General features: G+C 49.7%; 1 protein-coding gene across 7 annotated transcripts in view; it reads right to left on the bottom strand.

Annotated features, from left to right (window-relative positions):
- The window catches only part of DENND2B (DENN domain containing 2B), a 174,547-nt gene that overhangs the window by 29,540 nt on the left and 131,951 nt on the right, over positions 1-13,056 (bottom strand). For 6 of the 7 annotated variants that reach the window (XM_060303539.2, XM_060303535.2, XM_060303536.2 and 3 more), the window contains 2 exons: positions 5,205-6,452; positions 1,316-1,452 (listed from right to left, as the gene is read on the bottom strand). In XM_060303539.2, the coding sequence (XP_060159522.1) occupies positions 1,316-1,452; positions 5,205-6,452 (1,385 nt within the window). The remainder of the gene's footprint in view (positions 1-1,315; positions 1,453-5,204; positions 6,453-13,056) is intronic. The other variant, XM_060303541.1, reaches the window with a different exon arrangement.

Below are 13,056 nucleotides of genomic sequence, written 5' to 3'. Positions count from 1 at the left end.
TCTCTGTATCATGTTCACTCACTAAGACTATGTCCTTCAGCCCCCCAGCCCGGCCTAAGGCAGAGATAACACAGAGACAGAGACAAGGGCGGGAGCGGTCAAGGGCAAGGGCACTTGACCTTCCTTTCTCTTCAGAGACCTACGCTGAGACACACGCTTTACTTGAACAAAACTGAAGCCCCCACTGAAGAGAATGAGGCCAGAATTAAAATAAAAGCCAAAAATAAACCCAACCCAGCCTAGACAACTGGCCTTTTGCTGTTGCTCAAACACAAATTTGCCAACGCAACATCCTCCCAGTTGTTGGAGGGCCGTTCTCCACAGTGTCCTACATTTCTGACCTTCTGAGCAAGAGGAATTAATGGTTCCAGACTATCTTTTCAAAGATGTTTATAGAGCAAACAGCCTTGGAAGACATGTCTCCTTGCAGGGCAGAGGCAGATTTGTTTGCTGACCAGAATGAAAAGGATAAGTCTCCTCATGGGGCAAAGGTTTGCTAGCAGCCCCTTGAAAAGCTTGGGGTTTCTTAAGCTTGAGGTTCCTCAGCTGGGCTGCAGACCCACCACGTGTGCAGCCTCTACCTGGACCTCCTCCCCACTGCCGCATGGGACTGGGGAGCAAGGGGAACCCATGTGAACATCAAGGTCACGTGGCCTGCTGTGCCATGAGTAACAAAGTCCTTTGTCTGTGATCCAAGCGTCTGTGTCTTCTGCCAGCATCTGTGAACTGGGGCAGGCTAGACTTGTTAGCTTGCAAGCAGAGTGAAATCTCAGATACTTTCACAGTTCTTGACACCACTTACTTTAAGGGAAGAGTAGGAGAGATACATATTAAGGACCAGGCATTGTGCTAGGTACTTTGATATATATTTTATCTCATTTAATCCTAACAATAATCCTGTGAAGTGTTATTACTATTATTATTGTTGTTGTTACCATCAAAATATCATCATCACCATTTCATAAGAGAAAAGGTTTCAAAAAAGTTAAGTGATTTGCCTAAGGATACACAAGCTAAGAAAGGGCACCTGTTGGACTCCAAAGCCTTTCGAAAATAAAAGGAAGGGATGATGTGGTTTCCCCCTTCTTGTGGTCCCAGAAGCCCTTTGGGTTCCAATTCATTCAAGGCCAGGCTTTAATCTCTTAGCTGCTCAGTCTTTTAAGCTGCTTTCTCTGATGCCCGTTTCCTGAAGAAGTTCCAGAAGCTGGGCCAGGTCTGCCCACAGCGAATGAAGTGGAACCTGGAAGTGCCCCTCCTGTAGCCATTCTTTTGCAGCACCACAGACGAGCCAGCCCCCCACTCTACCCCTGCTTACCCACAATATCTTCATAGGCATTCTCTTCTAAAGTGCTTTTGGATCCAAACTTGGGTTGGCTCTCAGTACCATTCTCAGTGGGAGAAGAGGGGTACAGGGACTGGAGACTGGATGCATCCTCAAACTCAAAGGATTTTCTGTGGATAACAAAGAGTTTGAGTCATTCCGGCGGAACCCGACTCCTGCTGCCCTGGTGGGGAATGGCTGAGGGCAAGAGCAAAGACCGGAGGTCCTCCTCACAAAACCAGCTACCGAGCAAAGCATCAAGATGGGTCCAAACTTGCCATCCAGATGAAGAGACAGATGGTCTGAAAGGCCCCAGCCCTGGTGCCTGCAAATAATACCAATAACAACTACCACAGCCGAAAGGGATGTTATGTGTCAGATGCTGTGTCATATGCTCTACACATGTTGGCCCATTAATCTTCACAATGCTGCTACCAGGTATCGTGCCACTTTAAGACTGATTAGCTGGAGGCTCAGGGAGATGAACTGATAGAGGTAGACTTGCCCAGGACGTCTGACTCCAGGGTCTGAGCTTTTGACTTGGGCCTCCAAGCCCCGGAGAACATCATTTTTGAGAAGTACCTGCCATTACCAGAGGAATTGAGTGCCTCACCTGCTCTTAAGAGTCTCACATCCTGCCGGTATCCGAGCAAGGTCTCTGGCACTGAGTAGGCAGCAAGGGCTCAACATTGGATGGGTGATGCTCACGGCTGTTTGGGGGTTGGGGAAGCAGCTGGTGGTGGGTGGTTTGTTGAAACATGAAGGCGCTGAGCCCTCAAAACAAATCATACCACTTCTGAGGTAGAACTAGGAGGGGGCAGTTGCAGCCAGCAGCTACTTCCCTGACCCAGCTTCCCTTCAGCTCGTCACCTGCTCCTTTCCATCCCCCAAATAACCTTCCCTTCTACTGCAGAACTTCAAAACCACAGCTGGTTAGCTTCTCAGACACCCTGAGCCCACAGTACCTGCTACTCCTCCCCTTCATCAGGGAGGTTCTTCCCTTCAACGTCTAAGGCTTGGTCCCAGCTGCATCCTCTCCCTCTCCAAGGCAGGTCCCTCCCAGGGAGGGAGAGAAGGAAGTGCACTGACTGAATCCCTCCTCTCACCCATTAACACCTCCCTCATCTTTGGGAACCATCAGATCTTTCAGCTGATGCAGTCCTTTCTCTCTCGTTTAACGAACAACACCCCAAGGGCCCTGGGGTGCAAGTCAAGGACTAAAAGTGTCCTAAAGGCTACATCTTGTTCTCAGCTTGCCCAGCTACTGTGCAGTCCTCGACACAGCCAAACACCTCACGTTGGCCCTCTCCTCCCTCCTCTCTGTGACACGGTCCCTCCTGGTTTTCAACCGCGTCTCAAGCTCCTGTGAGGCATCCCCTTTTCCGCTGGCCTTTTCAATGCCACGGTCTCAGAGTCCTGTCTTCAGGACTTTTTCACCCTGCACTTTCTGGGGCCCCAATATTGACAATCATCACCATATCTACCATTTCTACCACGATGACTCCCAGATCTCTCTGTCACTGGCCCAGACTTTTCAACCAGCTAAATACCCAATGGCTGAGCACAGTGGTTCCTGAATGTTGGCCCGCAGACCACTGCTGGTATGAGAGCAAAAGCTTTCACTGATGTATACAGTGGAGTCAACATCTTATGCAGGCAGTTCTCAAATCAGCAAATGACACAAATCACGTTCAGGCAAATTATCCTTGAAAATCCCTCAGAAAGGTTCCATGTCGAGGACCAACACACTGTCTTTCATTATAACTGATATAGTCAGTTAAAAACAGATTTCTTTCTCTTTGGTTGAATAGCAGAAATATATGACTTGTATTTTTTTCTTAAATAAAAAAGTATATTAAATACAAGAATCATACCTGGCACAACAGATACAAACTTACTATTTCATGCTCCTCAGGGGAATATGCTCACTGTGTGGAAAGGCAAATAAAACAGCCTGTGCTTTTTGAACTGTTTTTCTTTATCTGTTTTTTTTTTTTTCCCAAGAGCACAGATTTAAATTTGCTGTTAATTCTTACCGAAAGTGACTCCATATATGGTATATGTGTGTGTATATATTATAAATGTAATGTGTGTGTATGTGTAGAACCTTCAGGTTGATGTAACCTCCTCCCATCCCCTTTTTTTCACCTAGCTAAATGCTTCTTGCTCTTCTTCTAAATTTAGCTCAGCGGACTTCCCTAGTGGCGCAGTGGTTGAGAATCCGCCTGCCAGTGCAGGGAACACGGGTTTGAGCCTTGGTCTGGGAAGATCCCACATGCCGCGGAGCAACTAAGCCTGTGCGCCACAACTACTGAGCCTGTGCTCTAGAGCCCGTGAGCCACAACTACTGAGCCCAAGTGCCACAACTACTGAAGCCTGTGAGCCTAGAGCCCGTGCTCCGCAACAAGAGAAGCCACCGCAATGAGAAGCCCACGCACCGCAACAAAGAGTAGCCCCACTCTCCGCAACTAGAGAAAGCCTGTGCGCAGCAACAAAGACCCAATGCAGCCAAAAATAAATAAATAAATATATTAAAAAAAAAAAAATTTAGCTCAGCAACTCCCTCTCTGAAGAGCCTTCCCCCACTCCCCACTCAGATGCCTCTTCCTCTGGGTTTCTGCAGCATCCCACCCAGACGTGGATCAGGGCACGCAGCACAGCATCTACGATTTATTTATACATCTCCTGCACCAGATCACCAACTCCTTGAATGGAAGAGCCACATCTTATGTGCCCCTGTGTCCCCTTGACCAGCACAAAGCCTTGGTGCACAGCACGCTCTAGACAGGTATTTCTAGAAATGGATGACTAAAGACAAAGCAAACACTCTTGGCAGGCTTGACATGAAGAGTCCGTGAGCATGCTGAGGTGGGCCAAAACGTGGGATTACCTTTAGCCAAGGGCTCTTCTGGCTCATGAGTCTGAACCTTTGTGATGTCTTCCTCTCTGCACATGGCAGGAAAGTTTCTACATGAGATGGGATATGCTGGATGGAAGCCTGAAGTATGGGGTCAGATTGAAGAATCCCCAGAAGCCAAACAAACCTGAATGCCCACCTGACTCTGGGTTAGAAGAGAAAGGCAGTGAGGGGCAGGAGGACAGGCCTTCCAAAGGAAGCTGGCTCCCAGCCTACTCCAGTTCAGAGAACAAGATGCCTGTCATCTTGCACCAACTCCAGCTGCTCCAGCTCCCAAGTCACTATAATTGTGGAGGTGGCCCGGGTACTCCCGTGTCAGGAGACTGACCAGGAAACCAATGTGACCAGGTCCTTCTTGGACATGGCCAAGAAGCAGATGAAATGTTCTCTCTCTCCTTTTTCCATCAGTCTCCCCTTTCAGGATCCAAAGATCCCCTCTTCATATAAGCCCAGAGTTCCTGTATGGCCAGGAAGCCCTCAGGAAAGAGGAAATCATGTTAAATGTGTCAACACTTCTGTGTTAATGGTAACATGCAATATTTAGATGATGCTTCAGTCAAAGAAATAAAACTCTAGCTGGCATTTCAGGTAGTTACGAGGCTAAGATCTTACTAGTCCTCAAGGGACTGCCAATTCTATCTAAAAGTAAGGTGGCCCTACCCTTCCCACAGAGGAAGTTCCATCAGGGCTCTACTCCAAAGGCCAAACCCAGCCAGCATGTTCAGTACACAGCATTTGGAAGAAGCGCTTTCACCCTCCCACTCACGTTTAAGTATCCTTCCCTGCAAGAGCAGAAGAACAATCAATCTTTCTCACCTAGCTCATGCTTCACCTAACATTATTTGGTGCTCCAGAACTTATAAAGCACTACTGACTGTGACCCACAACTAGAGTCTGCTTCTGCATCCTCCACTGACAAGAAAGCCGCTGTGCCCAGCTCTACGTCACCGGAGGGGCATTCGTTACCTGCTCTGGGACTTGCGGTGACCACGCATGTCCTTCTTGGGTCTCCGGGTGACGGGTGGGGCTGGGGTGGAGGGCAGGGGGGGTGGAGCAGCAGGTGTGGGTGAAGGAGGTAGACCATTGCTTGGCTTACTCTTGGGGTTCTTGTCAGCCTCATATTCAAAGGTGCGCTTGGGTTTGGGGACAGGGTTCACAGCGGGATCAGGGGAGCTCTTCGATGGCAGCAGCTGGGAGGTCGGGCTATTATTTCCAGGGGTCCCCGGCTTAGTGGAGCCACTACCTTCCCTCTCCGGGGGTGAGCCCACCTCCCCCCCAACTCCAGCCACTCCTCCTGCCCGGCTGCCAGCGCTCACACTCGCGCTCCCTGTCGGTTCCTCCAAGGTGCCCAAGATCTCAGTCTTCCTTCTCCCTCGGTCTACACTGTAGCAGCTGCTGGGGAGCTGGGGAAGCCCCCCACCCGGCTGCTCCTTCAGGGCCTGTTCAATTTTCTGGATCCGACTCAGCACCGCTGAGCTCTCCTTCCTGCTGCCGTGCCCCCTGAGGAAGGCACTGGGCTCACTCCGGCCTGGCCGTTTCTCCAGACGGTAGAAAGAGTCCCGGACGGGGAGTGCCTCTCCCTCCTCCTCGGTCTCAGGGTAGGAACACTCGGAGAAGGTCCTGCTCATCCTCCGGAGGCCCTTGAAGTCGAAGGTCTTTTCTGAGCTGCAGGGGGACGGCACCACACTGGGGCAGCCCTCACTGGCCACCCACTCGCCCCCAGAGCCCTCCCGCTTCTCTCCACAAACGCTCATCCTGGGCGAAGCCTCTCGGCGACCCTCCCATGCTGAAATCTTCTCCCGGATGCCCAGGCTGTGGGCACGGGGGCCGGTGCGGTTCAGAAAGATGCTCCGTGGGCCTGCTGCTGACCCCAGGGACGGAGTGCTCTGGGCGAGGGGGAGGCAAGCAGCTACTCCCTCTACATCCTGGGCTGCCCCCTGGACATTCTCCTTCTGCTCCTCTATCTTGCACACTGAAGGGCTTCTGTCCAAATAACCGAAGCTGGTGGCCTTGAGGGGACAGATGGGTGGTGAAGTGTCTGGGGAGGGGGCTTGAGGATTTTGGGGTGAAGGATCACGGGGATGCCAGTCCTTGAGGAGCAGCCGGGAACTGCAGCGGCTTGGGTACCTGCAGGCTGACGTTTCACTGTCACTGAGCGGGTAGATGGGACTCCTCGGTGGGGAGAGAACTGGAGGTGGAGAGACTGACTGAGACCTAAGAGGAAAAAAAAAAAGAAGAAGAGAAATGGCAGTGAGTGGCCTGACAACACTGTTTCATTCTTAAAGAGCTCAGCATCCCTTTCCTATAGGACTCGCAAGCTCAAAGTACTGTATGCAAGTAACGGACCTTCCAAGGCTGCCCTCAAGGAAAGAAACAGCTCCTTATCCACAGCAGGCTAAACTCAATGTCCTCTCTGCCCAATTCATCCCTAGAGACCCTGAGTACTGTCTGCAACAGAAGCCAGTTCTACGACAGGCCAGGGTATCCCCAAAGTCCACATCTGCCAATCAGAGAACAGTAAGATCAGTGGTGTGCTGCTAAATGTTTAACAATCGGCTCCTTGGGCGAGAAAGCATAGATATGTAGCATCTGCCAACTTCCACAGCATAAATATTCCTACTATGGCTGATTTCAAACCAGCAATGTGACCTCACTGGATGTGGACTTGGGAAGAAACACTAATGATCAACTCTCATGAACTGTTACAAAGCATCTCCAGCATGCCACTTCCCAGAGGGGCCCCAAATATGCACTCAAGCCCTTTGATCTATCTCCTTGACAAGCCCCATCTCCCCCGAGGCTTCTGCTACTAGACGCGAGATACCGCACCTCAGCTCGGGTCTTGATCAGAACTCAGATTCTTGAAGGTCTCAAAAGGATCAGGAGGGCCCTTGAAGAAAGAATCCTTTCCACGCTCTCAATGAGAAGGCTAACAGGGAGGGGAGACCAGCTCCTTCGCAGCTCTAGCCTCTAGCAGTGGCATCACATCAAACAAGCATCAGCCATTCCCCAGCTCCAAATCAACACCCTGGTCTTAGCAACTATCGGGAACAGTTCTAAATCAATGTTTTTACCTATATTTACTCACTGAATCTTCACAAAAACTCTGTCATATTATTATACTTTATTATTATCTTCATTTTGCAAATGAAAAACACTGAGGCATACAAAGATTAAATATCTCATTCAAGGTCTCTAGCTGGTACGTGGTGAAGCCAGGACTACACTATATTGCTGCTCTGAAGAGGAAGCAGTGGCCTCTGTCATCTTTGTGAACTGCCTGGCCCCCAGACATAGGTCAGCAGAAATCCCTACAGCACTGAGCACAGCCCTGTCTCCAATGTAGCGTTTGTAAGTATCAGGGAACCTTTTAGTCTTCGCTACTAGACCACGATTTCTTCCAGGTAGAGGGACACATATTCAGTGTCTAGAAGGTGCTCAGTAAATGATGAACAAATAAAGACAAGAAAAGGTAAAGGTGAGCTTACCGAAGAGAACCATGGGCATACGTCCTCTTCAGCACACTTTTCTAGTTGTCTACTAGGGTCATCACTGTCAACTTTCAGAATTTTTCCCAAACCGTTTTAGTTCAAAGACAGCAGGGCTCTGCCAACACTGCATGCTACCAAGGCCTACCTGACCCTAATGCTGTGGCCCTCAAAGCCAAGCGGTCAGCCTCGCAGGCTCCAGAGCGCCACGCCATCCACGGAACGCAGCCAGCTGCCCCTGAGCCAGGCTGCAGTCACTGCTCCATCACACACAGAAAACTGCAGCTCGGGTGAGTCAGGGATTGGCCAGCAATTCCCTGTTGGGTCATAGCCTCTGGCTGCCCCCGATCAACAGGAAACCTCAACATGCTTAAGTTGTTTTTAAAAGGGCAAGTCAAACAAGAGCCCTCCCACGTGTACATGGGCACAGATGAGAGAAATTCGGTGCCCAGCCAAGCCGATGACCAAAGACACTCTGCTCGGCAAGGAGGTGTGAAAAGAGTAAGCCTCGGTACTCCCTAGGGTAGGCAGTGGTAGGGCAACGAGCCAAGCTTGAGCCTGGGGAGAGCCCAACCTACTCACAGTCGAGAAAAGCCCAGGCCCCTCACTTTTTTCACAGAACCATGGATGCAAAAGGTCATCAGTCCAGCCCTGTAAGCCAACAAGTGTCTGGGCTACACAAAGGACTCTACGTTTCAGTTATTCTCAGTTGGAGGCGGGAGAAGATGCCTTTTATAGAGGATGACCTTATCATGTGTTTATTCATTTAATAAATACTTAGTGAGCACCTACTATGTGCCAGGCCCTGTTCTACATGCTAGATACAAGAATAAACAAGAGACAAAAATTCATGTCCTCATGAAGCTTGAATTCTAGTCGGTGATGGCCAGTACCCAATGAGATGCAGAATCTTTTAGGAAGCCTTTTCAAACTACATATGCCTCATTTCTCCAGACATTGTGATAAATGCTCCCCTAGCGATGTATCTCTTTAACCCTCAAGGTGAGAATTCACCGGTCCATGAAGCCACCTATGGTGGGGTGGAGGGGCGGGGGGTGGCTCCCATAGGGGGACAGAACAACAGTGAGAACCTCTGGTCTGTTTGATTCCAGCATGCTTCCAATGATTTCAGAAAGGATAATTCTGTAACTTCCCTCAGTAGTTCAAACATGGAGAAATTCCCACAAGTTAAGACATTCTCTCAATGCCTAGTCCACTTTAACCGAGGTTTAGTTTTTCTCCTCTCGTGAAGGATAAAACAGAGAAGAGACTGGTCCTTTCCTTTAAAGGTCCTGGTCTTCGGATCTTTGCTGATCTGAGGCCCAGAGCTGCAAGCGCTCCTCGCCCAGCCACCCCACACAGGCCAGGCCCAATGTGCTCCAGCAACTCGGGGTGAAAAGCGGGCCTGCCTATGCTGACCTGGAGCCCAGGCATCCACTGGTTCATCACAGAGAAGGCAATGTTTGCTCACTCCACGATCATAGATTAAGGCCCTGCCCTCATGGGGCTCCGGATGCTCACCTGAGGGTAGAACTCAAGGCATCTCTCTACATGTTTCTGATGCTACCTGTTATCAGGAATGTGACCGTGGGCAAAGCCACACACTCCCTTTGAGCTGCCAGTTTCAATTCCTCAGAATTGTTCCAACTGTATCACAGGGTTGTCATAACGGGCACATGTGACTATGGATATGAAACGATGTCATACATTGTAACTCATTATTACTGTTAATTATTAGTAGTAAGTTTTTCACCGGGTTATCTAGGCCAGTTGTTCTCAGTAGAGGGTAAGAACATCACAGTTGCTGGGTTTAAGTTCCAGCACAGCCACTAACAAGTTACATGACTTTGAGCAAATAACTTTCTCTAAGCCTCAGTTTCCTTATCTGTAAAATGGAGGTTAAAAGGACACATACCTCAGAGGATTGTTGTAAGGAATAGAGACAATACGCATCAAGTGTTGCGCTCAGCGGCTCACACTAGTACTCAATCTTAGCTTAATAATTACTAATATTAACAAGGAGCTGCCTAATCAGAATAATCACTTGGCAAACTTTTTAAAACAGTTTACCTCTATCCTTGGATTCTAAACATTTGGGGTGCGAGGGGAAAGGAGTAAATTAAATATGGCCATAAATTCTTTGCAGCTCATGCTATCAAAAGGTTGAGTCTATTCTTCTGCCCCTTGAATCTAGGCTGACCTTGTGATTTGCTTTGATGAATAGAATATGGTGGAAAATAAGTTGTCTCAGTTCCAAACTTGAGGCCTCAAGAAGCCTTGCAGTTTCCGCTTCACGCGCTTGGAACGCTGCCCTGAGACTGTCACGTAAGAAAGCCAGTCTAGTGTTTCAGAGGAAGAGAGGCCATGCGCAGCATCACTGCAGTCCCTCAGCCGACAGCCAGCCACCACATGGGCCTGACACATGGTGAGGTCATCTTGGACCCAACTGAACCAGTTACATGAGCGAGCCCAGGGGAAGCCAGTAGAGGAACTTCTCAGTGAACGCACAGAAACACGAGAAATCATAGATTGTTCTAGCCCACTAAGTCTTAGGGTGGTTTGCTACAATGCAATAGTAAAATGATGTTGTGGGAGAGGCACTGTGTGTAACTGGCCCTCCCCACCCCAGTGCAGGACCAGGGCCCTGGGCCTTCCAACCCCGTGCCTCTCTCTTCCTCTACTTCCCTACAGACCAGCTGCCAAGGTCTGAATGTTTGGACTGCATCCCTCTCCCCGGCTCTCTCTCACCCTACTAGAGGCTCTGGCACTCTTTTGGGAGTCTCCCCTGAACACTCCCTAGAAATGAAGCTAGTCCTGCAATCCCAAGAGTCAGCTTCCATCAGTCCTTGCTCCCAGGTTGAGGGAGGGCTCAGGAGAATCTGTTACCTAAGAACAGGGAGGCTTAAGGAGGAACACACTGGGGGCTAGCAGTCAGGATGCGTGTGTCCTTGTGACAGTGAGTTTACACAACAGGTGGCACGTCCTTGGCATGGATGGGAGAGGGTGCTCGCTCTTGGGCTTCAGTTTCACTCTCTAGTTGTTTCCCGGTTCCTCAAACTGAGGTTGGAAGTGAAAGCAATTCTCCCCCTGTTGGACAAGGAAAGGCTACGGCCAAGAGAATGACAGTGCTGGGACCCGGGCTGCCTTAGGAAGCCAAGCACCTGAGCAAAGCCTTCTTTTGGGTCTGGTCTCCCATCTCTGCCACTGACCGTCTCCAGCCTCACTTCTTCAGGGCTCTTGGACAGCTCCTTGCCACCCTTCCCTGAACCCTGAACAAGGGAACAAAGGAAGCCACCTACTCCCCAGGCCACAGTGTGCTAACTGTACCAGGCTTAAGACACACCTTGGTTCTCCATTCAACCAGTATTTACTGAGCACCAACTATATACCAGGTACTATTTTAGGCATTAAGGACTGGCAGAGACTAAAAATAGACAGTCTCTCTCTACAGGTTACATTCTTTTTTTTTTTTAATTTATTATTATTTATTTATTTATTGGCTGCGTTGGGTCTTCATTGCTGCACGCAGGCTTTCTCTAGTTGTGGAAAGCAGGGGCTACTCTTTGTTGCAGTGCGTGGGCTTCTCATTACGGTGGCTTCTCTTGTTGTGGAGCACAGGCTCTAGGCGCATGCGTGGGCTTCAGTAGTTGCAGCACGCAGGCTCAGTAGTTGTGACGTGTGGGCTCTAGAGCACAGGCTCAGTAGTTGTGGCACACAGGCTTAGTTGCTTCGCAGCAATGTGGGATCTTCCCAGGCCAGGGATTGAATCCATGTCCCCTGCAATGGCAGGCGGATTCTTAACCACTGCGCCACCAGGGAAGTCCCTCTACAGGTTACATTCTGGTGGAGGGAGACGGTATGGCTTTAGTTGTCTCGAGTGAACAGACAATAAAGAAACCAACCCTGTGAGATGGTTGTGGGGCCAGTGAAGAAGAATAAACCAGGGTAAAGGGGTAGAGCTTAACAGTGAAGCAGATCAGGGGAGACCCCTCTGCCAGGGAACATGGGAACAGAACCTTGAGGAAGTAAGCAATGTGTATATCCAGGGCGGGGGAGGGGGGCAGCGGGAATGTTCCAGACAAGAGCAGCAGTAGGGCAGAGGCTCGAGGCAACTGCAAACTTACTGTACTCTGGGGGCAACAAAGGGGCCAGCGTGGCCAGCGTGGAGTAAGAAGAGGAGGAGTGGGCTGGAGATCAGTCAGAAGCACCAGAGAATCCCATGGACCAACAACGAGGCTTGGGCTTTTACTCTGAGAGAGAAAGGAAGCTCTTGAAGGGATACGAGCAGAAGAATGACATGCTCTGACTCCATATGAGAGAATGAAGTGTGCATGAATGCAGGGGTGGCCACAAGGAGATTACTTAAAGGCTACTGTAACAATCCAGGCAAGAGGTTACAACTGCTTGGATTAGAACGGCAGGTCTATCAACATCTATCTTGAGGGCTGTGCCAATCAGAGTTGCAGAGGAAGCGGATGAGAGGTATGAGAGACAAAGGGAAGTCAAGGATGAATCACAGTTTCTGGCCTGAGCACCTGGTAGAAAGGAGTCAAGGTTACAGCTTTCCATTTCGGATTCATCAGTAGTATATAGATACTATGTAAAACTATATGGCTAGATGAACCATCAAGGGAGTCAGCCTATCTAGAGAAGTCCAAGGGTTGAACCCTGGGGCACTCCAGCATTTCCGGCTTATGTAGAGGAGGAACAACTAGCAAAGGAAACTGACTGGAAGAGCACGTAGTGAGGAAGGAAGGAAACCACGAGGAGGGATATCCTGAGACCTTTGAGAAATAGGGAGTGATCAGCTGAGCCAGATCTGCTAACAACTGAGCAAGGGGAAGACTGCAGAGTGATCCCTAGATTTAGGTAGTCACTGTGACCTTGAGAAGAGAGGTTCTGCTGGCAAGGTAGGGAGGGAAGGCTGACTGGAAGGAATTCAAGAAATGGAAGAGAGAAAGTGGAGATAAAGAGCTCAGACAGCTCTTTCAAAGGGTTTCCCTAAAGGAGGAACAAGGCAACGAGGTGGCAGTTCGAGGGGAACGTGGGGTACAGAGCGTTTTGTTGGTGGGTTTGAGCTGAGTTATTAGAGCATGCTTAAATGATGACTGGAATAATCCAGTAGAGAGGGAAAAAGCCGTTAATGCAGGACAAGAGTATAAGTGCAGGCAGTGAGCAAAGTGAGCAGGCAGTGAAGGGCTGGGGACCCAATGCCCATCTACAAGGGGCGCCTTAGACTGAAGAACCCCATTTGCTCTCATTCCCATGTACCCAGGCTGAGCGTTTTCTCACACGATCTCATTCCTATGTTGCTTTATGCTTCCTTCACC

Source organism: Globicephala melas, chromosome 8, assembly GCF_963455315.2.
Source record: "Globicephala melas chromosome 8, mGloMel1.2, whole genome shotgun sequence".
NCBI lineage: Eukaryota > Metazoa > Chordata > Mammalia > Artiodactyla > Delphinidae > Globicephala > Globicephala melas.
This window is presented reverse-complemented; position numbering and strand designations above follow the sequence as displayed.